The 23,651-nt window shown below is 59.8% G+C and overlaps 2 protein-coding genes across 5 annotated transcripts; one reads left to right on the top strand and one right to left on the bottom strand.

Moving 5' to 3' along the window:
* The first annotated feature begins 5,231 nt into the window (after positions 1–5,231).
* GPX3 (glutathione peroxidase 3) lies at positions 5,232–8,176 on the top strand. The gene is made up of 5 exons (XM_009896099.2): positions 5,232–5,429; positions 6,560–6,713; positions 6,896–7,013; positions 7,197–7,296; positions 7,394–8,176. Exons 1-5 carry the CDS (start codon positions 5,343–5,345, stop codon positions 7,649–7,651), a joined length of 717 nt encoding a protein of 238 aa, XP_009894401.2. The 5' UTR covers positions 5,232–5,342; the 3' UTR covers positions 7,652–8,176.
* Positions 8,177–8,883: 707 nt separating this feature from the next.
* Positions 8,884–22,923, bottom strand: TNIP1 (TNFAIP3 interacting protein 1). Of its 4 annotated transcripts, none has more exons than XM_054168434.1 (18): positions 22,822–22,923; positions 17,017–17,187; positions 14,670–14,789; positions 14,284–14,366; positions 14,004–14,072; positions 13,247–13,438; positions 12,969–13,063; positions 12,808–12,889; positions 12,477–12,569; positions 12,192–12,257; positions 11,887–12,018; positions 11,678–11,806; positions 11,282–11,404; positions 10,836–10,961; positions 10,444–10,524; positions 10,077–10,271; positions 9,725–9,815; positions 8,884–9,404 (listed from the first exon to the last, which is right to left on the bottom strand). In XM_054168434.1, the coding sequence occupies exons 2-18, from the start codon at positions 17,147–17,149 to the stop codon at positions 9,379–9,381; spliced, it is 1,836 nt and encodes a 611-aa protein (XP_054024409.1). In that variant the 5' UTR covers positions 17,150–17,187; positions 22,822–22,923; the 3' UTR covers positions 8,884–9,378. The 4 variants fall into 4 exon arrangements, with proteins under 4 accessions (XP_054024409.1, XP_054024408.1, XP_054024410.1 ...); XM_054168433.1 differs by lacking the exon at positions 22,822–22,923 and adding an exon at positions 21,425–21,544; XM_054168435.1 differs by lacking the exon at positions 22,822–22,923 and adding an exon at positions 21,425–21,544 and having other exon boundaries at positions 12,477–12,566.
* Positions 22,924–23,651: the final 728 nt, after the last annotated feature.

Here is a 23,651-nt window from a genome sequence, read left to right as displayed (position 1 = left end):
CAGCCAAGGTACCACCCAGAGGAGCTCAGCTCAGGAAAGAGCCCCAGCCAGCACCCGTGGGTGATTTGGGAGGAGTCATCAATCATGGCCCTAACGACCGGGGGGCCACCAGGCCCCCCGGCCTTTGTTGTCACCACCACCATCACCCAGTGTGCTCCAGGGGCACTCACCAGGGATGAGAGGAGGATCCTCAGCCCAGATGGGCTCAGCTTAGGGCTTCTGCCCTTCCTGGCGGGGATTAAATAGGGGAGTGGGTGGGGAGGGCCAAGTGGCCACAGCTGGGGTGGGAGGAGACTCAACAGAGCCCAGGTGCTGTGGGTTTGAGGGGGAAAAGGGGGCAGGTGAGGGACATTTAGGGTGTCAGGTAATGATAGGATAAGGGGGAAGGGGGGAAAAATAGAAATGGGTAGATTCAGATTGGATGTTAGGAAGAAGTTCTTCCCCATGAGGGTGGTGAGACACTGGCACAGGTTGCCCAGGGAGGTGGTGGAAGCCTCAGCCCTGGGAGGTTTTAAGGCCAGGCTGGATGTGGCTGTGAGCAACCTGATGTAGTGTGAGGTGCCCCTGCCCATGGCAGGGGGGTTGGAACTGGATGATCCTTGAGGTCTCCTCCAACCCTAACAGTTCTATGATTCTAAAACAATTTTGCAGTTTAGGCTGGGTGTTAGGAAGAAATTCTTCCCAGAGAGAGAGATTGGCCATTGGAATGTGCTGCCCAGGGAGGTGGTGGAGTCACCATCCCTGGGAGTGCTTAAAATAAGACTGGATGAAGCACTTGGTGCCATGGTTTAGTTGATTAGATGGTGTTGGGTGATTGGTTGGACTTGATGATCTTGAAGGTCTTTTCCAACCTGGTTAATTCCGGTGGGAATTGTTTAAATCCCATTTTCTCCCCTGGGAGAGGAGCAACCAGCTCCATGCTGTTGGAAAACTTGTGTCCCATCCTCCTGCAGCCGGCAAGGAGTTTGCATTGAGGCTGGAGGGGGTAGGCATTTCCCGGGGAAGCAGGACCTTGGGTGAAGGTTTTCCTCCCCGGGGAAGGAGCCCAGCAGAGGGCTGCAGCCCCTGGGGAGCGGAAATGCCTGTGCCGGAGCTGCGGGCTGCGGTTGTGCCGCGGAGGGAGCAAACACGTATCTCTCGCCTGGCGCAGAAACAGACTTCTGTTCTGAGCTCTTGTGTGCCTCTGTGTGTCTCTCTTTCTCTTCCTTCTCAGGTTTCAGAATTTGAGGCAAATAACCATTTGTTTTCCCCTTGTTCCCCCTCCCTCCCTCCCTCCCTGGCACGACGTGGCGGCAGCTGGAGGAGATTATGGCTGTGCTGGGTGGGAGCAGCCCCAGCTTCTGCTTCAACCCCCATGCTCCATCCCAGTATCTCTTCCCTGGGGGACTCTGTTGGGTGTGGAGATGGGCAGCTGTGCTTTGAGAGGAGCAAGGAAGAAACAACAGAAAGAAAGGACACATTTTGGAGTGGTTGGAGTTCTCACCTCCCCGTGCCCCTGTCAGGGAGGCAAGCTAGAGGTTTCCTTTCATGGTAGGAGTTTTCTGGGAAGTTTCAAGCCCATGACAAACATTTCCAGGAATGGCATTGCAAAGCCTTGGGGAAAGCCAGGTTTGCTCACGGCAACAACAAACTGCACAGAGCAAAGCGGCAGGGAGAAGCCAGGACGTTTCTAAAGCATGAAAACGGGGCGGGAGGGGGGAATGAGTTCAGGCTGATGTGTGTTGTTGAGTCGGAAATTCCTTCTCCGGGACTGAGCAAGAGAAGCAAATCCCTCCCCCCACCCCGGCTTCGGTGCCCAGCAGAGCTGGAGCTCGGAGGTATTGTTTGCCGAGACAAAAACGCCTTTTCCTGCCTGCTGGGGATGACGCTGCGGCAGGCGGGCGTGATGTGGGTGCCGAGGTGATTCAGCATCCTCCGGGAGGCTTCCCTGCTGGCACTGGTGGGTGCTGGGGCACGGCGGGAGCTGGTTTCGGGGCTGCGTGGAGGATGCTGGCTCTCAGCTCGCCTCTGGGCAGCGATGACAGCCAATCAAGGGGTGCAAGCACCCAGCTCGGCTGCCTTATCCCTGTGGCTCAGCCGGTGGGGAGCCCCAGCAGCAATTGTGCAGCAGGAGCTCACCCCCAACATTTTGGGCACTGCAAGGGAAGCCTCACCTGGAGCAATTGCTGAAACAGGACCCAAACACAAGGCCTGTGGCCCCAAAGAGAAGTTTATGGGGTCCCAAATGTGGCTGCAGTGAAGTCTCCAGGACAACAACCAGCAGCAACCAGTGTCCCATTCCCTGCTCAGCAGCAGTGGGTCACTGTGTGCCCCTGTCCCCCTTGGATGGGAGGCAATGGGGCATTTCTGCAGGGGGCAAATCTTTGCCTGGGGCAAGAAGGGATGGGGATGTTGGAGGGGGCAGCACCCACAGCTGTAGCCCAGGTGATGCAAGGCCACTTGGGGAGGGGCTGTCCCTTCTCCAGAGGGCATTAGGCACCATGCCCAATGGGGAGGCTGCCAAGGTGGTGCCTGAAGGAGCACATGGACTGGGGCAGGGCAGTGAGGGTGATGTGGAGGCAGCCAGAGGGGCAAGCCTGGTGCTGGAGGACCTGAGGCCTCTTGCCCAGCAGAGCTTGTTTTGCTTTTGCTTCCTGTGGCACACCTAGAACAAAAGTTCAGAGGCTGCCCCAGGTCTGATGCAATGCCAGACTGCTAGAGGGAAAGCAGCTGCCAGCTGAGGCAGTGCTGCCTGCCGCTGCCCAAGCTCCTCACTGCTGCCCCTGGCACACTACTGGCACCGTCCAGGGCACTGCAGGGAAGAAGCTCCTTGCTTGTCTCTGGGACAAGCCCAGCCAGCAGCAGTACACAGTCCCCATGGCTGGTTTCATATTCCCTGTGCTAACCATGGCCCTGCAGTGTGGCACGAGGCCTCTGCAGCCCCTGGCCCACGGCTTGAGGACAGCTGAGGAGGCTGGTGGCAGTATGGTGGCCAAGGATCTGGAAGTGCCTGGCCTCCTGCCTCCAAACTCTTGCCAAACATCTGCAGCAGGCAGGGGCCGGCTTCAGCCCAGCTCTGGGAGAAAAACAACATGCAAGGGTCATGTGAGGGTCAGCCCATGCAGAGCGCCTGCCACTTGGGGGGGGGGACCCTGCTCTGGCAGAGGGTAGAGCACCATTGGCTTGCTGGAGCCCCCAGCACCCTCTTCTCTCCCACGCAGCCTCTGGCATGGCACAGCATGGCAGGGACACCGAGTGACATGCCCAGGGTCCCCTGGAAGCTCAGTGGCAGAGATGGGATCCATCAGCTGTGGTGTTAAATCCTCCTCTGTTCCCCACTCCCACTGAGACCAATCTGGCTCCAAGACCCAAGGAGGGGAACTCGGACAAACAAGTCTCTGATTTCTGCCTTGGGTGTAGGAAAACACAGTTCAGCAGTGGGTCAGCCCTTCCCTGGGTGTGGCAGGGATCAGGGACATGTGGAAGGGACACGACCACTCTGTGCCACCACTGTGCATGCTGCGCTGCTTCTCCTGGCCCCCAAGCCTCTGCTGCCCATGGGAAACCCACCAAAGCCCCACAGAGGCAATTAGGGGCTATAATTAGAAGTGGGTGGCTGTTCCCATGGTGGGAATCAGTAGGGCAGGGAGCACAGCCTCAAGCAGCTCCCAGGCTCTGTTCCAGAAGGTGGCTCAAACCCTGGCTGGGGTCAGCAGTGTGAGCTGGGTAGGGTGCACAGCACTGTGCCAGGGAGCCTGGTACCATGCTGGGCACACACCAATCCCTTTCAGCTGCAGGATGCAATGAGGTGCAAGCAGTGTGCTGGCCAGAAGCCGCAGCCCCATGGTTCCAAATCTCTCCAGAGCCCAGGAAGCATGTGGGAAGAGCTGAGTCCCCCTGGTTTTGACTCCCACAAGCTCCCCAGTTTTGGCAAGGAGCCTCCTCATTCCACCTTGACCACCTCGGGGAGGGGTGATGAGAGCATCCCTGCTGCCAGCACGGCTGTTGGCATGTTGGCTTGGACTTTGGGCAGTCCTCAAGCTGTCATCTTGGGGGCCTGCCTGGACCTGGAGGAGCACCCCACACTGTTTTGAGGACCTGTGGCAGGGCAAGAGCACGCTATTTCTCCAGCAGCAGAGCAGGCTGAAAGCTTTGGGAAATGCTGCCCGGGATGAAGGGTCCCTCAGCTCCCCTGCTCCATGGGTTCTCCAGGTGCCTGGAGGATGTACCCGACCCCCAGCCCCTCCCACTGAAGCTGAGGCTGCACTGAGAGGCTGACATCAGCCTTTCTCAGGACATGGTGTTCCTGCCAGCAACAGCCATGAGATGGGAGACTGCTTCCATCCTCCCTCGAGCCCATGGCCATATTCCCCTTCCCTGGCAGCATCTCAAGCAGCAGCTCGGTGACAGCTCCTGGCAGGGCTGGTCCTGCTTTCTAGCAAAGCCAAACCTCGTGGTCCCCCCGGGGCTCACCCGTTGGCACCCTGTCCTGCCCTCTGTCTCCAGCCAGCCCCCAGCCTAAACCACAGCCCTCTCCCCCTCTCCTCCCGCCCGTTCATTCTCCCATCAAATAATTTTTTGTGGGATTTCAGGGAATTTACACCTCACCAGGGATATTTCCCTTGGAGCCAGCCCAGGGTAAATATTTGCATTCCCCGGGTATGCAAACAGGGCCCTGGAAACTCCTGCCCCCGGGGACACCAAGGGCTAAGGCTGTGCTCCGTTCTTGGCCACAGCAGGGTCACCAGGGGGCTAGAGCCTCCAGGCTGCTCCAGGGCTGCTTCTAGGAGCACCCTCAGTTTTTTGGGTTGCGAAGGGGAGAAGCTCCATGGACCCTTCCCCACCCCTGAGCAAGCACAGCCGCGGGGGGGAGGACACCGGCGGCCGGGGATGCTGCGGGGCAGGTTGGTCCCCGCTCCTCAGGTGACAGCAGCCCGCTCGGGGGTGTGCATGTCACCTCAGCTGGGTGCCCTGAGCAAGCAGGGGGGGACACTGCCTGGCTCCTCTCCTAGCCTGCGAGGTTTAATTCCCAGTTCCTTGTTTCGTGTAACACGTTGCATAAACCCCCTGGCACATGCGGCAGCTCCGTGTTGGCCGCCGCGATCAGGGGTCAGCGTGGTCCTGCCAACCCCCTCCTGCCCTGCCCCCCCCCGAGGCCACCGGGTCCGCCCCAGGGCACAGACGGTTAACGCAGCCCTCGGCCCGTCCTCCCCCCGGCCATTGGCTCCCCCCCGCTCAGCCCAGCAGCTATTTCTCGGCTCTCGGGCTCGGAGGTGGCAGAAGGCGACGGGGAGAGGGGTGTGTGTCCGTCCCCGCCACCGCTGTCCCCCGGGGGTGCCCGCACCCCACACCCCATCCCGACCATGGGGGGCTGGTCCGGCAGCGCCTGGATTTTGCCCCTTTTCTTGGCTGGGCTCGTCCAGCTGGGGCAGAGCCAGGAGAGGGAGAAGGTAAGAACAGGGGGGAGACACCCCCACGGGGGCTGCGGGGAGGGGAGAAGGGGGTATGTGGCACCCTGGCGACCCTCCTGTCCCCAGGGCTTGCTGCAGTGCGTTCAGGTGCAGGAGTGGGGCACGGTGGCCTTGTGACGCCCCCCAAGCCCCAGCCCCGCTGCCTGCATCACGGGAGGGTTTTGCTGAGGCAGTTTTTGCAAAGGGGGAATTGCCGTCCTGGGGTTGGGGACGGAAGGGGACAAAGTCTTGTCCACCCCCCCGCCCAGTGACCCTCGTAGGGGCAGAGCAGGGGGCTTGCTTCCCTGCACGGTGTCCAGGGGGGTGCACCCCTGTTTGGAGGGTGCAGGGACCACCGTGTCCCCACACACCGGCAGGCTGAGGGCAGCGGAGGGGGCCTGTCACCGCTGGCCAGCCTCCTCATTCTGGAGGGGGACGAAACAGAGTCTTGTGCCAGGATCCGGCCAGCCTCATGGAGTCTGAGCTCCCCAAGCAGAGCCTCTGGGACTTTATCTCCTGCCAGCTCCCAAAATAGCACCCCAGTGGCACTTGAGTGAGCCCGGATCCCTCGACGGGGGTGGGAGATGGGCTCCCTTAGTTTAACCCCTGCAGTGCTGCAAGCAGAGGGTGCTCCTCTCCAGCTTGGTCCTTCCCTGCCCAGTTTTGATCCAGCCCTCATCTTTCCCTTGCCCTGGCTTTGGCAGCTTCTGGGTGCTGTCTGTCCCTGTCTCAGAAGGGTGCATGCAGGGGTGGTGGGCTCCCACTCTCCCATAGCCCCAGGGAGGCTGGGGCTGGTCTCCCCCCTGCACTGTCACACCAGCTCAGGCTGTTTTCCAGCCTTTGCTTTGCCCTCCTGCCTGGCCCTGGCCAGGTCACCCCCTCTGCAGTGGCAGCCAGCCCCACGGGCCAGGCGTGCACACGTGTGCATGCACGCACCAGCCTGACCCACTGCTGGGACCTTGGCATGCTGGAGCCTGGCTGCTGCCAGCAGCAGTCAGGGCAGAAGACAGTGCTGGCAGCTGCCACCCCAGCCAGCACCAGGGGTGGACCTGCTGCCCGAGTGGGCACGGTTGGCCGTGGGGTGGCTGGCAGCCCCAGCCCCCTCCCATGGGATGCTCCTCGCCCCGCAGGTGAAATGCTACGACTCGACTCAGGGCACAATCTATGACTACGGGGCCCTGACCATCGATGGAGATGAGTATATCCCCTTCAGGAAGTACGAGGGGAAGATGGTGCTCTTCGTCAACGTGGCCACCTACTGAGGCCTCACCCTGCAGTATGTTGGTAAGTGTGCCCTGGGGCACGGGCCTCTAGGGCTAGGGCAGGCAGCTCACCCGGGTATGCAGCCTCTGGCAGCTCCCCATGGTCCATCCTGCCCCGGGGGAGCTGGCACCAAGACAGTGGCTGCAAGCCTGGGGGTAAGCCTGGCCCTCTGCTAACACATCCCTGGCTCTACTTGCCTGCAGAACTGAATGCACTACAAACTGAGCTGGGGCCCTATGGGCTCGTGGTCCTGGGCTTCCCATCCAACCAATTTGGGAAGCAGGAACCGGGCCAGAACTCAGAGATCCTCCCCGCGCTGAAGTGAGTACTGTGGCAGGGCTGTGGGCACCAGGCAGGCAGTGGGTGCACAGGCTGCTGCTGGCTGTCACCCCCTCTCAGCCTGGGGCTGTGGTGCCCATAAGCAGTTGGGGCTCCCTCCCTCCCCTCCTCTGTGCAGCACAGAGAGCTGCCTGTTGTGAGACCCTGCTCGCCCTGCCCTTGCAGGTACGTCCGGCCAGGGGGGGGCTTTGTCCCCAACTTCCAGCTTTTCCAGAAAGGGGACGTGAATGGGGCCAAAGAACAGAAGGTCTTCACCTTCCTGAAGGTATGTGCCAGGGCAAGGAGGGATGAGAGGGGCAGCACCCAGCTCGGGTGGGGGTTTTCTTGGGGTGCAATGCAAGTGACACACTGCTTCCCTGCAGAACTCCTGTCCCCCAGTGGCGGAGGAGTTTGGGCACCCCAAGAACCTCTTCTGGGAGCCTCTGCGGAACCACGACATCAAGTGGAACTTTGAGAAGTTCCTGGTGGGCCCCGACGGCGTGCCTGTCATGCGCTGGTACCACCGCGCCAACATCGCCCTTGTGAAGAACGACATCGTCGCCTACATGCGGCAGCAGCAGCAGCAGCACCCCCCGCCGCCGCCGCCCCAGCAGCAGCAGGAGGAGGAGGAAGGCCAGTAGGGGCTGGGGCTGACGGGTGGCTTCTCCCCGATGCTGCCATCCCCCCCTGCCCTGTCCCCTCCCTGCATCCTCCCCAGCCAGCGCGCTGCTCCTCCCTCGCTTCCGTCTCTGCCACACCACAGCCAGGACGCCGGGCTCGGCAGCCTGGGGGCAGAGACCTCGGCGATGGGCGGAGGGCGTTCCCCAGTAACACCACGTCCCACCTCCACCCCCGGCAGTGACAGCTCCTCCTGGCCCTCAGCTTGCCTCCCCCGATCCTCCATCCCACCTAGCCAAGGCAGTGGGAGGATGCAGGGGCCGGCTGCCCCCGGAGCAGAAGCCCACGTCTCCATGAAGGCTTGGCCTGAAAGCCCCTGGCGTAGGGCGGGCCTGGCCTGATCGTGCTGGGCACGGCGCAGCTCTTCAGTGCATTCAAGCTGCCCGTGGTACCGGCACAGAGACGTGCTCCTCTCCTGGCTGGGGGCAGCTGGCCCCTCACCTCCCCCTCCCACCAGAGAAACACCAAATAAAGGCTCTGCAACTGTGCAGCCTCGCTTCTTGGCCAGCGGTGGGGGGAAAAAGTGGGGGGCACAGCAGCCAGCCTGGGGATACCCCAGCAGGAAGGGATGGCTGGCTCCCAGCTCAGGAAACTCCCGAACTGCAAACATGGATTGATCATGGCAGCCCAGCCTTTGGGGAAGAGGATAGGGAGTGAAAAGGGGCTGGGAATGGGGACCAGGGACTAGCCCCCAGTGAGGAGCATGCCAGGCCCCGTGCCTCCTGCTGCTGTCATGCACGTGACAGTCGCTTGCAGCAACAGAGCTGCTTTGTTGGTTGGGGGTTAAGGGTGTTTTCTTTTCCTTTCCCCCCACCCCCTTTTTTTCTTTTCTTCTTTTTTTTTCCCCCCCTTCAGACTTCTTTTCCTGGAGCAAGATTTGCTCTGTACAGTTTGAAAGAACTGGCTCCAAAGCCATTGCTAGGGAAAGGCAGAAGGAGGGGGAATGGGCAGCAGGGGTTTCCCTGCCCTGGCAAAGGTGGGGGGCAGAAGAGGGGAGGGCAAGGGGCTAGGACCAGCACCCAGGGGGAAGAGATGGGGGGCATGCACTTGGAGCAATAGATCCTGGGCTCCCCCTGTGCTGGCTTTGGCCCTGCAGCTACATCTGAGCACATGGGGACCAGCAGCCCTCCCAGATCCCCACACAGAGGCTGCCCCAGGGGAAGCAGCTCTTGGGACGAAACCAGAGAGACTCAGCTACACTTCAGTCCTTAAATAAATACAAAGACACCAACCCCCCTCAGCCCAGGCCATGGCTGTGGCAGGCACCTGCCTGTGAGCACAGGATCTCCCACTGCCGGGAGAGTCCCCACTGTCCCCTGCACCTCCGGGAGCTCAACTGACGCCCCCGGGCCGGGCAGCTCCTGGCATGCTCCTGGGAAGCACCAGCTCCTCTTCCCTGAAGACTTGGCTCAGCTCTACAGCAACGCCAGGCCTGACGCCCCCTGGGCAAGGGGACGGCCACAGAGACTCATCCTGGGTTGGTTGCCACCACAAGGGCACCTTCAGTCCCTCCTTCACACTGTCCTCATGGGGATGCACTGCTGAGCTGCTCCAGGCCATGGCTGTGGCCACTTCCACCGCACGTCCATGGACAGGGACAGGCAGCCAGAGGAAGCTCCTAGATACATACACAGGGGCACACACACACACCCTACTCCTCTTCCGCTGGCAGCGCAGCCGCTCCTTGGCGTTAGGGCAGTCCGGGACCTGCCTGTTCTGAGACACAAAAGGGGTGGCATGGGGTGAGCACGGCTCCATGTGCCCAGACAAACCCCACAGGAGGGATGCCAGCCATAAGATGGGCACTGTCCTCGAGCACTGATTGCTGTAAGCCTGTGGGCTCTTGGAGCTCAGGCTCACGTCTGTCTGCAGGGATGGAGGTGGAGGGACCGAGCCCACGGCAGAATCATCCCCTTGGCTGAGCAGAGGTGGGGGCTGAGGGCGAACCGCCACTGCCTGGCAAGCTGTGCCCCCATCCTGCCCTGAAGTGGGTCAGCCCAGGGTCTCAGGGCGAAGGACAGGGAGCTGATCCTTACCCAAGTCCTTGGGCACCGGCTTCACCCCGGCCACTGCCTGGGCATTCTGGCTGCGAGCCATGGCGCAGGGCGGGCGCCAGGGGTACTCGGGCTGCAGGAGATGGAGCAGAAATGGCAGATTACCAGGGATGTGATTCACGAGGCTGCACTCTGCCTCTGACTGCCAGGGGACGAGGGGGAGGAGAGGGACGACGAGGGCTGAGCGTTCATGTGACAACAGGACACGTGTGCTCAGCTCCCCGCACGGAGCCGCGCTCGGGCGCCCCGGAGGAGCTGCTCGCTCAGCAGCCAGCCCCAGACCTGCCTGCCGGGGACCCTCTGCTCCTCCTCCTGGCACAGGTAAGAGACTCACCGGGGGAAAATGGTGGAAGTTCTGTCCTGGCGGGTGCTCGCCGGGCATGGCTGGCGGGTACCGGATCTGCTGCCACTCCTCAAAGCCGTGGTACATGGGGTGGGCCACGGGGGGGCTGTACTGGTACTGGTACACAGGACAGGCAGGGCCCAGCGGCCCTGGCAGCGGCTCGGGGTGCAGCCTCTCTCCGGAAGCCTGTGAGGAGCCGAGGGAGATGCTGGAGAGATGCCCAAGGGCAGCCCACCACCAGCATCGCCCACCACCTGGCCTGGAGCTGCCCCTTCTAACAGGGGGTGAGTGAGGGGCTGGGGCCAGGTCTGTAGCCTCCAGTCCCTCCACCCAAAAAGGGTTTCTTCCCCATTCCCACCTGTTTGTGCTGTTTCAGCAGCTTCTTCAGCTTCTCCTTCTCTTCCTTCTCCCGCTGGCAGTCATCCTTAGAGGCTCGCAGCTGGGAGCAAGGGGGTTAGTGCAGAGCCCACCCTGCCACCCCCCTTTGTCTGTGGGAAACGGGCTGCTGCAATGCTGTGCAGGAATGCCTGCACTGGTCCCACTCCATCAGATCCCCAGGAGAAGGACAGAAGAGACAAGGCAAAGGGGATGCTCTGGCAGGGACAAGCAGCAGTAAAACCACCTCTGCCTTCTCCATTCCCCGACAGCCCCCGCTCTGAGATGGATGTGGGGGTTGTGACACCAGGGACAGACAGCTCTGACACACTTGTAATGGACATGCGGCTCCCAGAGGCACCCAGCACTGCTCACCTGGTTATTGGAGAGCACCAACTGCTTCTGCAGCTTCTCCAGCTGCTGCTTCAGCTCTTCCTTCTCCTCATTCATCCTTTCCCTGTCACTCCGCTCCCGCTGGAAGTCCTCCTCAAAAATTTTCACCTGGCAGGAAAGAAGAACGTGGATGAGCCTGGCTCAGGACAGGCACTTTCCCCAAGCACCTCCCATCACTGTGCTGCCATCCTTGACCCCACCAGCCATGCCAAGCCCCAGGCCCATGGGTTTGCATGATATGCTCATGGCTGTGGTCCTTCCAGCTGAAGGCTTGGAGGATTCTGAGCGTCCACTCCCTGCCCTCCCCCAGTACTGGCACCCCCTGTCAAGGCTGCTGGGCTGCTCTTGGCCACACTGAGCTCTTTGCTGGAGAAGGTCAGGATGTGTAGTTGCCTCCCTGCCTCCAGTGGCTCCATGTTGTGTCCTACCTGCTGCTTGAGTAGCTCATTCTGGGTCAGCAGCTCTTGCTGCGGCATATTCCCCACTGGCTCCATGGTGTTGGCAAAGATGGGTGGTGGAGAGGCCTGGACATTCAGAGCCTCCTCTAGTGCCTAGAGAGGAAGAGAGCAGAGAGAGGGTCAGAGCAAGGTACCATGCCCATGACATCTCTGGAGGATGTGCCCAGCATGGGAAGATGTTATAACTGGGCAAGTGGGACTACAGGGTCCCAGTTCCCCTGGGTGCCTAGAGGTATGTGGTTGACACCATCCGGGCAGGGAGCTGGGCAGGAGGGGTTTGATCAGGGTTAGTTCTGGATTCGAGAGGAGAAGAGGCTGAAGAGCAGTAGAGAGGTTTTCAGGGAGGAGTTATGCCCTGGCCCCCACCTTGTTCAGCCTCTGGATCTCCTTTTCCTGGTATTCCCGTTGCCTGGTGACTGGAGCCAGCTGCTCCTGCAGGAACCGCATCCTCTGCTGCAGGTCCCTCACCTCCATGGCCAGCCTCTCCTTCTCTGCCTGCAGAACCCAGAGGGGAGATCAGGCAGGGCAGGGTGACAGGGCCAGCAGCTCCCCAGCAGCCTCCCCAAGGGCCTCACCTCCTCTGTCTCAATCCTGGACTTGGCCAGGAGCAGCTTGCGGTCAAAATCCCTCTGCTTCTGCTCCCGCTCCGCCTCCAGCTCCGACAGCGCCCTGCGGGCCTCGGCCAGCTCCTGGTGCAGGTCTGTGAGCTGCAGGGAGGGAGCAGGGATGTTGGCTGCCCCAAAGGACACGCACTGGAGGACAAGGAGGCATAGGCAGCCCCAAAAGCTTGCCCTGTGCCCAGCCTCCTGCAAGTCCCCACAGCCAGCACCCAGCAGAGATGCGTCTCCCACGCACCCAGCTGCGAGCAGCCAGCCCCTACCTTCTGCTCGTACTTCTGCTTCATGGCTCGGAAGTGCTGATCCCACTGCTTATTCACCTCCAGCAGCTGTGAAGAGAGGGATGGCTGAAGGGGAGCCCAAGCCCTGCCCCAAGCCAGCCGTGGCAGTCCCCAGCAGCCTCCCGTCACCTCGGGAACCAGCTGGATGGAGATCCTGGCTCCAGCAGTGCTTCCCTGCAGCTCTGCAGCCCTGTCCCAGTCTCCCCGTACCCCTGCTGCCCACTCCCCACCTCCTTGGCAGTGCCTCCCTCCCAGCCTGGTCCTCACCTCCCTGCGCTGGTGCTCCAGGATCTTCACCTTCTTCTCCTTGGCCTCCAGCTCTCCTCTGCCCGGCGCCTTCTCCACCGTGGCCCCGCTCTGCTGGACGCGCACGGGGGGGACCCTCAGGGCTTTTGTGGAGGCTGTGCCCAAGGCTGGCTGAACTCGAGCCAGTTCCCCTTCCCACGGCCTCCCCCATCCCCTCAAGACTCTGAGACATCCTGCTGGTCACACTGGGACAAACTGGGGGCTTGATTAAAACGAGGCCACCTTTGCTGATGTGTCAGCGGGCTCCCTGCCTCCTTCCCAGCCTTCTCCGAGGGTGGTGCTGCCTCCTCACCTGCTGCTGCTCAGCAGCTTCCCTCTTCCCGCTGTCCTGGCTGCTCAGCGTCACCATCCTCCGGAGCTCCTGGTTCTCACACCTGCAGGCAGGGAGGGACAAGGTCAGTGGGAAGAAGCACCCAGGGCAGCCCCATCTCCGGCCACACCGCCCACCCTCACCTGAGCTTCTCCAGCGCCTGGTTCCTCTGCTCCAGGTCGTGCTCTAGCTTGGTTCTCAGCTCCTTGTTCTCACTGTGCAGCGTCTCACACAGCGTCTGGGGGGGCAAATGCAGGCAGCTTGAGGGCTACGGTCAGCCCCTGGAGCCTGCCTGGCCACCCACGTCCCACTAAGCCCTGGCATGAAGGTGGGTGTCCACACTGGGCTAGAAGGGAGGGGCTTGGTGGCAAAAAGGCAAAGGGGAAGCCCCTCCTGAAGAGCCCGGCCAGGCCTCGCTCACCTGCAGGAAGGAGGTCCTCTGCTCGTTCTTGTGCACCTTGGAGGCCAGGCGCTTGAGCTCGGAGGCCATGTAGCCCATGCGCACGAAGACCTGGTCCTTGCTGGCCTCCTTGGCACAGCCACTCAGCGTGTTCTCCAGCTGCTGCAGCTGGGGCAGCAAGTTGGCATCCTCATTTGATGGCTGCTCCAAGTCCTGTGGGAGAGAGAGGGGGTGAAGCGTGGTCAGATCGGTTCAAGAAGCACGGCAGTTCCCTCCTGGGGCACGTTGGCCTCATCTCTCATCCAGGGCTGTGGTGGGGAGCTGGCCCAGCACTGAGACGCTGTGTAACAGCCCTCAGTATGCTTAAATATCTGTCAGCTTTGCAAAGGTTTGATCCTCCTCAGCTGCTGAACATGGGACACCAAGTTCCCAGCATCAGCTTCCGGCCCATGGAGCCCCTGTGCCACTCAGCAGTCTCAGCAGACCACACCTTCAGCCTTCTGGCAGCGACAGAGGCATCTCTATCCCTGCTTCCTTCTTCCCCTGATCTCCCCCCATCAGCACTAAGACAAGAAATCCCAGCTCCTCAGTCTGTCCTTTCCATCTACAGCCCTGTCCTGTTGGCCACCCTGACATGGATCCCCTGGCCCTGCCTCTGCCTGCCACACCACTGCCTGTCTACACACCCTCTCATGCCCCCAGTAGCACCACCACCACAGCAGCAGCTCGACTTTCCACCCACCACCTACCAAATCCCACAGGCATAGGGTCCACTCACCACTCTCCTGCCCTCTTGGGGAAACCCTTGTGCTTCGACAGCCACAACCTCGAACTCCGAGGAGGATCCCTGCAAGGGGAGGCAGCCAGGTCAGGTCTCCCTGGGGAATGGCAGCCCAGGATGCTCACCACATGGGGCAGGGACCACCGGGGCAGGAGCACAGCAGAGAAGCTAACTCCTCCTTTCAGATTTATCCCATTTCTAGAGGCCAAAGGCTGCCTCCTTTTGCTTTAACCAGGTGGAGGGGCTCTTCCCCTGGCCATGCCAGCACCAGACTCACACTTGGAGGAGATTTCCGTGCTTCCGTGTCTGGCTGGGTGCTGCCCGGGGCAGTCCGAGTGGAGCTGGGGTCAGGGCCAACAGCTGCAGAGAGGGGAGAGGACATTGCCATGAGCCTTTTGCAGAGAGGGCCCTCCTCCTGCCTGGTGGGGGGGTGCAGAGAGCAGACCCCTGTTGAGGCTGGGGACTGATGGATCATTTCTACCCCAGCTATGGGGAGGGGACAGGAACTTTCCTCCAGGGGATGGCAGTGGTTTGATACCCTTCAGAGATCACAGGGCTGCAAGAAACCCTCATGAAAGTCTCCTTCACATCTTCTCCCTTCCCCTGAGCTCAGGAACTCAAGCCATCAGGTTATCCCTCCCCTGTGAGCCTCACACCTCCTACCTCCTGTTTCCACCAGGTCCTCCAAGGAAGATGCTATCAACATTTTGTTGTCCTTCACAAGGTCTTCTGCCTTCTGCCGCAGCTTGGATGCCTCCATCTGGGACTCCTCTAGCAACTCTCCTGTTGTGGGGAACAGAAGGATGCTCACTCTCCTTCCCCAAGTGCCTACCCTGCAGCAGCCCTTCACATCAACATCGAGCCCCCTTGCTTGGGTGATGTGCCCAGCATGGTCCTTCTTCATGCAGGGACAACTCTTTTTGGCCAAACCCAACGGCAAAGCTGCTCCAGTGGCTCACTGGCTGCAGGTTTCCCCAGGCTGACACACAGAGCACAGAATCACCAAGGTTGGAAGAGACCTCAAAGATCATCGAGTCCAACCTGTCACCACAGACCCCATGACTAAACCATGGCACCAAGTGCCACATCCAATCCCCTCCTGAACACCTTGGTGGTGATTGGTTACATGAGGCAGAAGGGCAGCACTGCTTCTCTCAGAGTTCTCCTCTGCTCCCCAGAAGAGATGAAAATTCAAGCCTAGGTAGCAGACCTGAGGGTCCAGCCTGCCTGCTTTGGGGTCTGGTGTCGGCAACGCAATTCCCTCCCCACCAAGGCTGGCTTCCTTCACCCCAGTGGGTCTTGGTCCCAGGCAGGGGCATGGAGACATAATGGGAACCACAAGGCAGGTGGAAATTCAGCAGCAGAAGCAGGACTTGAAAGCAGAAGCTGGGTCACGAGACCAAAAGCAAAACCAGGGGTGGGTGGGGAAGGCAGCCAGGGAGGAGAAAGGGGCAGGCACCACCCAGCTGGACCATTTCAGTGCTGGCACTTCCCTGCTGCTGCAGCAAGCACCCAACACTGAGGTCTTTGAACAGCACCTGGGAAAAGCTCCTGATCTGACAGGGGTTGCAGGAGAGCTTTCAGCTAAAGTAGAACAGATGCCTGCAGCTGCGACGTGCCAGTGCAGGGCTCCAAGCAGCACATCTTGCTCCATCACCTGCTTTAGTTTGGTGTTTTGTTTGTTTGGTGGTTTTTTTTTCCCCCAGCCATTTATCCCACCATGAAGCACCCCAGGAGTTCAGCAAAAGCTTTTCTACCTCTGCACCCCTGTGTGTGTGGAAAAGTTCAGACACTGTGCTTGACCCTCCAGGACAGGTGAGACCTTTAGCACTGCCCCAGTGCCAAAACCCCCAGCTTCTCCTAAACAGAGCAAGAAACACCCAAGCTCAGCTGGCACAGTCTGAGCTGTCCCAAAGGCAACCCTCTGTGGCAGTTTTAGGCTGTGCCTTGAATATTTCCTACAGATCTTGAACAGAAAGTGGTAGAATGTAAATAAATTACCCTTGGATGTCAAAAGGAAAATACTGAGCTCTAAATAACCCCACTGGACAGATACCTACCATGAAAGTTAGTTTGGTAAATACCTTTATCTCTTTTAGGCTTCCTCACTCTAGCAGATGCTAACTTGATGACCTCTGAGGTCTTTTCCAACCTGCTTGATTCTATGTTGTCATGAAGTGTTAGGTATTAGGCAAGAGGTTGGACTTGATGATCTCTGGGGTCTTTTCCAACTGGATCAATCATCCATAGGTAGAATTCATTCTATCTATGAATATCATTCATAGAATCCATTGATAGAATCAATCATCCTGGTTGATTCTATGATTCTAACCCCTCTGGCTTCTGCTGGCTTTGCTGACCTTGGTTGCATTGCTTTGTGGTGGCTGAGTATTAACAAACAACTCACTGCTCTTTCCCTTGTCCTGTGTGTACAGGGGGGCAGGGAAGGGAGCAGGGAAGGGGAAGTATTAGGAGCCCCCTGGTTTGTCTGGGGTGGGGAGGGAGGATTCTTGTGCTGTTTATAAACTGTCCATATATGTAAATATTGTGTATCTTGTACATATTCATTACATTGCATTTTAGATGGCAGCTTTGCTTGTAAATACAGCTTCATGTGCTTCCAGCTGAGCTGGTCTGGCAATTTCATGTTCACAGAATCACAGACTTTCAGGGGCTGGAAGGGACCTTGGAAGTTCATCCAGTCCAACCCCCCTGCCAGAGCAGGAGCACAGGAAGACATCCAGGAGAGTTTTGAGTATCTCCAGTGAGGAAGACTCCACAGCCTCCCTGGGCAGCCTGTTCCAGTGCTCTGTCACCCTCACAGTGAAAAAAACTTTTCCTCCTATTGAGGTGAAACTTCCTATGGCTCAACTTCCACCCACTGCCCCTTGCGCTGTCACTGGGCACCACCGAGCAGAGCCTGGCTGCAGCCTCTCAGGACTCACCCTTTACATGCTGGGGAGTAATGTGAACCCACCACACCCTCCTCCCCCAGCCACACAGCAGTTACCAATAGACTTGATGCCCAGCATCTTCTCCTTCAGGCGGGTGTTCTCCTCCACCAGCCGCTCGAAGGCCGTGGGGCCATTCTCCTCCGGGCCCCCGCCGGGGTCGTAGATGCGGTAAGGTCCTCTCCCTTCCATGCCCGAGGTTCAGTCGCCTACCTCACAGCCAGGCATCCCTGCAAGGCAACAGAGCACGCTGTCACCTTCCTCTGGCTCCAGATGCTGCTGTGGTCCCCTGGTCCCAAGCGTGTCGGGGTCTGGGCTGCCGTGCCAGCAGAGACGGCAGAGTCTCACTGCTCGCCAGCTGGCAAAGTGTCCCAGGTGAAGGCACTTCCCCCTCCAGCCCTGTCTGCAGTGAACGTGCTGGGGTGACTCACAGCCATGAGAAGTGTCATGTGAGGAAGCATCACCAGGAGCCCCACTCGGGGCTGGCTCTCACCCCTGTGGGGTGCGGGAGTCCCCCAGGATGTTGCAGCCACCTGCTGCTGCATCCCACTCAGGATGGAGACCCATCCTAGGAGCATCCGCCCACAGCAACACAGACCTGGGCACTGCCACTGGGGGAACTCAGGACACCTGAGACCCATCCTAGGAGCATCCACCCACAGCAACACAGACCTGGGCACTGCCACTGAGCTGAACCTGCTCACCACAGGGGGATTTTGGAGGGACAGATAGGGTTGTGGGGGGCTTTGTGGGGAGGAGCAGTGTCTGCAGGTCTAAAAGCTTCAAGCCGCAGCTGGTGGGTGCTCTGGACAGCACCAGGGGGAACAAGCCCCAGCAGCCAGGCAGGGACCTGCTCTGCCCTCTGGCTCAGCCAGAAAAACCAGCTGCCAACAGCATGGCTTCCCAAACTGGGGCACAAGGAGCAGCCAGGCACGTGCCAGGCCAGGAGCAAAGTACAAGGGGAGGAAGCACCTGCACACGCTGTGCTGTTTGGGGTTTTAACTCCTTGCATTTGTGGGCAGCTTAAAACCTCCCCCTTTGCCAAGGTCTGGCCTGGGGATGGCTGGGCAGGATCCTGACTCCAGGTCTCACCCATCTCCTGGGGGTGATAAACCAGCTGCTGGGAATTACAGCACAGCTCACCAACCACGTCCTGCCCGGTGCCAGCGTGTTGTAAAGTGGAACAGCCAAGACAGCCCCAAGGGCTGGTGCCAGCTGGAGCTGAGGTGCTGCCCCAGGGCACCCGCAGGAGCACCCGTGGGCACCCCCATGTGTTCTTCCACCCAGCCAAGGCAGCTGGAGTGCTCAGGAGCAGGAGGGGGCTGAAGAGAAGCATTTCTGAGAGGGGAAAGGGGGTAGCCCATACCCGAAACTGCCTCGACCTCAGACTAATGCTCGTGGCAGGAGTGAGCTGGGCTGATCACCAGCTTAGATGACCCTCCTGGCAGGGAGTGGCAGGGACTTTCCAGATGACAGCTGCCACCTGGCAGCATCTGCAACCCCAGCAGCAATTAGCACCTGCCTTGGCAGCAGGTAATTACGCACGGCCTGGGCAGCAGTTTACTTTGGGGAGAGGCATCTGTCGGTAGATCTCCCCATCCTCCTGCTCTGCAGATGCCCTCAAGCCTCTCACTGCCTGTGGCAATCCTGTGCCAAGCAGTTGGAGATGGTGATGGCCAGGATCTGCCCAGCTGTGGTGTGGGGTGGGCTGAGCAGCAGCTCTTTCTGGAGCCACAGCAGCTGGCAGGAAACTGCAGAAGAACCAGGACAGTTTCTGTGCCACGGGGCCCAGTGCCAGGCAGCATTGACACAGCCAGGACAAAACCCACCCCAGCCACAGGATGGAGAAAACTCCTGGAGCAGACATGCTGGTGGGCAGGATGGAGCCCAGCGTGGCCTGGGGGTCCAATGGCACCTCCACTGCAGGGAAATGCATCATCTGTGGCCACACTACCTGCTTGGCCAGCCTGGCAGAAGATGGGGACAGTGTCACCAGCAGGCAGGGGACAGGAGTCTGTTTCTCAGTGGTGCACAGTCACCACATGCTGCTCCAGATCTGGAGCTGGAGGAGCTGGATGGCAAAGGGATCTTTGCAATGAGCACCTTGTGGGGCATCTATGTCCTCCACTGACACAAATCCAGGTGTGGGCTGGGGAACACTGGGGCAAGCTGCCCTCACATGAGGCATCCATTCTCCATGTGGCTGAAGTCCCAGCCCCCACTTTCTTGCACTTCAGACCCCAAACTGGGAGGTTTTCATGTTGACCCACAGCACACAGGGGGGGTCCCCTGCCCTTTGAACCCGAGTCAGCTGCACTGACCAGCCTGGCAACCAGAAGAGCTCACTCACAGTGACCACATACTCTTCCATCCGGCTGGAGCCACGGGAATCCTCAGCTGCTCCTAGTTCTCAAGGTTTTATCAAGCATTTATCTACCCAAGGTCAGCACCCCACCAGGGAAATGGCTGCAGAGAAGCTACAGAAGCTTTCAAACAGCAGCAGGGGAGAAGAACTGAACTAAGTCCAGAGGATGGAAGCCCAGCCCAGCCATGAATTCACCAGCAAACAAAACCCAGCAACAGGGGAGGGTTTCTGCAGCATCCAAGCCCGTCACTGGGGTTCATCCAGGGAGAAGGAAGAAGCCACTGGGACCGAGCTGTCACCTTGGTGACAAGACCCTGGAGCAGGTTGCTCTGGTTCTGCTTTAGATTGTTGGGTTTTTTTTTCCCCCTTAAGAGTTCTGAAAGGTGAAATTTGCAGTGAAAAAAAAATCTCCTAGTTCAATGAAGACAACAAGGGAGAAAAGAGAGAGGACTACAGACCAGCACCTCACGATGCCTAGGAACACAAACCAAAACCCAGCTACCACACACTCCAGAAGAAACCACTGAGCCACCAGAAAACACTTCTCTTTTTGCCAGTCAACAGTTCTTGAGCTCATCTGACAGTGTTTCACAGCCCTGGGGGTGGAGGAGCAGGCACGGACCATGGCTGCAGCTCACCAGCTCCATCCCCAGCCACGGCGGCTGTCAGCCGCTGCGGTCGCCCGTGGGCCTTGGGGGTGATCCAGACATTTAGGTGGTAAATTTTTATGACAGCTCAGCAAAAGGGGAGAATGAGAGAGGCAAAGACAACAGCAGGGTGGTATTTAAACAGCTGTGCTGAGGTTTGGGAGACAGCTAGCACTGCAGAGCCACGGCCAAGCTGTTTCTTGCCGTTACACGCATCAGTGCCACAGCCACCAGCACCACAGCCACCGGGGCTGCACTGGCCACAGGGAACAATTTCTGCTTTGAAATCACCAAGCAGCTGAAGGGATGAAGGCAGAAGCCTTGAATCCTGCACAGTGAGTGGGCTGGCACCGCTGGTGCTTTGCTTTGGGCAGCAAACCCCAGGGTGGATACCAGCCTCTCAAAGTCGCAGGCTTGGCAAGCCAGCAATTCCCATCCTGTGATCCACAGAGGCCCAGCCCTTAGGAGAATGGGGTTTTCCTTACCCTGGCGTGCAACATTCCCAGGAACTCTCCTCCCTGCCAGGATCACACAAAGCAAAAGCAAATCCCTATGGACTGCCAGCATCATCTTCCCATGACCGGAGCCTGCCAGGTCCCAGCACCCCTCCTCAGAGGAACAGCAAAAGCTACTCAGACAGAAACTATGGAAGGAATCTTTTTTTGTTTGATCATTTTACTGGAAATCAACAAAAGGCCACAGCCCCCAGCCCAGTTTCTTTTCCTCTCCACAGATCCTTAAATCAGGGTCAACCATTCCCAGGCTGCTGGACTAGTCTCATTTGCAGAGAAGCAGAAGAGCTTGCTCTAAGAGGAAGCAACAAGAAGACGACTTTCTGGGCACTGCAGTCCACTGGGCTAGGAGTAATAAGAGGTGAAAGCAGGTATTGCAAGGCTTGGGTCTCAAAGGGAAAAGTCTCAACCTCCACTCAAAGCATTTTTCTTCCCAGCCTGGCTAGCTGCAAGGAAACAGTAGGGAAGCCAAGAGCCCAATCAGAAACACAACAGATGCTGCAGATGTCCTCTGGCTAGAAAACCCACCCTTGCCCAGAAACCCACCCCCCACAGAGGCTTCACAAAAGAAGTTGCTTCCCAGGAGGTTGCTCACAAGGAAAACAAAGAATTTCCCCATTTGGAAGCTGCTTTACAAACAGGGGTAACCACCACAGGCAGCCACAGAGCTCCTCAGCACAAGTCCAGGCTCCAGCGCCGACAGGACAGGCAGCAAGACCTGGTGGTGGTGCTCCCCTGGGCACCACTGTGGTGGCTTTATGCAAGACTCAGTCTTCTGCTGCAAATGCATCTTGCTTCATGCTGCCTGCTCTTTTCCATCCCGGTAGCATCATGGCTGCTCATCACAGCCCTCAAAAGCAGAGCAAGGCACAGCCACCCCTTGCTGCTTTCCAGCTCCAGCAGGACCTAGGAGGCTACTCCTGCTCAATCTGGTGCCCCTCACCTGTGAAACGACCAAGCAGCAGAAGACAGCGGCACCGCAGAGCTCTGCCAACCAAGCTGTACCTGTCACCCAAAGCCTGAGACTTGTTTTAAAACATAATCTGTGATGCCACGGGAGTGGATGGTTCAGCTTCCTCCACCCACGGATGTTTTGCACCAGCTGCTGGCAAGCAACAGCCCACAGCCCTGTGCTAAATACGCTTTGGCGTAGGTCAGGCCGAAAGGGCATCGTGGGATTTCTTGCAGAGCCAGGAATGATGCCAACGGCTGCAAAAAGCCTCTCCTCTTCTTGTTTACTTCACCTCACCATAGTGAGAGCTCTCAAGGACATGCCTGGCTGGAGCCTTCCTGCCTCCAGAACTTGCCCCGGTGCCCAAAGCCCAGTCTCTTGGCTCCTAAAATCTGCACCCCGAAGGAGGTGGTGGCAGCAGAACAGCTCTTACTTGTCCAGAGCTGATGGAAACAACAAGCTAAAGGGGAAAGGCTGCTTTGGATTCCCTGATCCAGGGAGCAAACAGGGCCCTGGGGAATGGGACAGCTGGATCTCATTAAGGCTGCAGGTCCCCACCAAGTCCTCTCTGGAGCTATTCCCACCCAACAGCAGGGCTGACAGGCAGCAGGTTTTTTTTTCCATCTCTGCTCTCAGTGGGGACCTCAGCATGGAATTGAGAGAGGGGAGATGCGGAGACAAGCCGTGCATCACTTCCCCAAACGCCGCCGTCCCTGCTCTGGCTCTCCCACCCTTGGGATCCGCATCTGATGTGGCCACGCACCGCTGGACGGGCAGCGACATGGGGAGGGAAAACTCCGAGGAGCAAATCAAGCATCGACTGGATGCTCCTCGGAGCGCAGCCCCCAGGGTGGGATCCACAGACCATCCCTGCCCCACGGGAACCGCAAGCCCAGAAACCCAGGCTGCTGCGTGGGCTTGGGGAAACGCCAGGGTTGTGTAAGGCTGAGCGAGGGGAGGAGGAAGCCCGGGGGCTCGGCCTGGGCTATGGCAGCGGTACGGGACTGCCCAAGAGGGCACCCCCCCACCACCTTTCTGCTCTTCTCCGTGGGCATCGCCACCGGCCTGCCCCTTCGGGAGCGGCAAGGGGAGGCGGCAGCCCCCGCACTGCCCCGAGAGAGGGGAAACGGAGGCACTGTGACTATCGCGACCTGCCCGCGACACACAGGCCGGCCCCGGGGCGGATCCGCGGTGGGCAAGCGCAGCTCCGAACCCTCACCAGGTTTTCATGCCGTGAAACCGGCCGGATACCGTCGCGCAGCCCCGATCCCCACCAGCCCCTCCCCACCACCGGGACCTCGCTCCGGGGCGGCGCGACACGGGGCGCGGTGCCTCAAGCAGGGCCCTTCCCCTAAGGGCAGCAGGGCCCCCGATCGCTCCGAGCTCACCTGCAGCGCAGCCCCGGGCTGGGTCAAGCACCGACACCGTTCCCGGTACGGCTCCGCCACCAGCACGGGAGGAAGCGGGGCGAGGGGCGGTTCCGCCCCGGGAAATTCCCAGGCTGACAGACAGGCGCCGCAGCCAATCGGCGCGGGGCAGACGCTATAAAGCGGGAGGGCGGGGAGGTGGTGGCCATGGTGCTTGTCATGGCGGAGCGGCTGCGCTCCGCGCTGCTGTCCCCCGAGGGCTCCGCGGGGCAGCGTGGGTCCCCGGCACAGCAGAACCCTGAGGGGCGGAAGGAGCCGGCCTGCCCCCGCCTTAGCCAGGGTCGCTGCGGAGCTGCCGGCAGCGGCGGCTTATCGAGAGACAAAATGGCGGGGCCGGGGGCAGGGCAGAGCCTGGCCGCGGCGCCTGGCTGCCGAGCAGCCCCCCTGCCGCCCCGTGCCGGTGGGGTGCAGCCCGTTCGGAGTGTGGAGGAACGGCTGAGGGGGAGCTGTGCTGCGGTCACCCTGGCTCCTGGGCTGCCCTGGCAGTGCCAGGCTCTGCCCTTGGCCCTGGGTGCCCTGGGCAGGAGGCTTGTGAGCTGCCGCGGGCACCCCGAGGCTCGCTGGAGCCTTCCTCCTCGGCAGCTCGGCCAGGGGAGATCTCCCCTCCCGAGTCTCTTTCTCCTAATGGTACACAAGGACACGTCCCCGCCTCTGCCCCCAGCTGAAGCGTTTATTACCAGGCATGCTTTTCCTCTCCATTGCTGCCCTGCCGGCTGTGCGTCGTTGAGCAACGGCGACCAGCCAGGGGAGCGTGAGACACGGCAAGCACCTGGTTCCACTTGGCTCCGTAG

The sequence above is a fragment of the Dryobates pubescens genome, chromosome 16 (genome assembly GCF_014839835.1).
Source record: "Dryobates pubescens isolate bDryPub1 chromosome 16, bDryPub1.pri, whole genome shotgun sequence".
Taxonomy (NCBI): Eukaryota; Metazoa; Chordata; class Aves; order Piciformes; family Picidae; genus Dryobates; species Dryobates pubescens.
The sequence above is the reverse complement of the archived record's forward strand: the minus strand, read 5'-3'. Positions and strand labels throughout refer to the sequence as shown.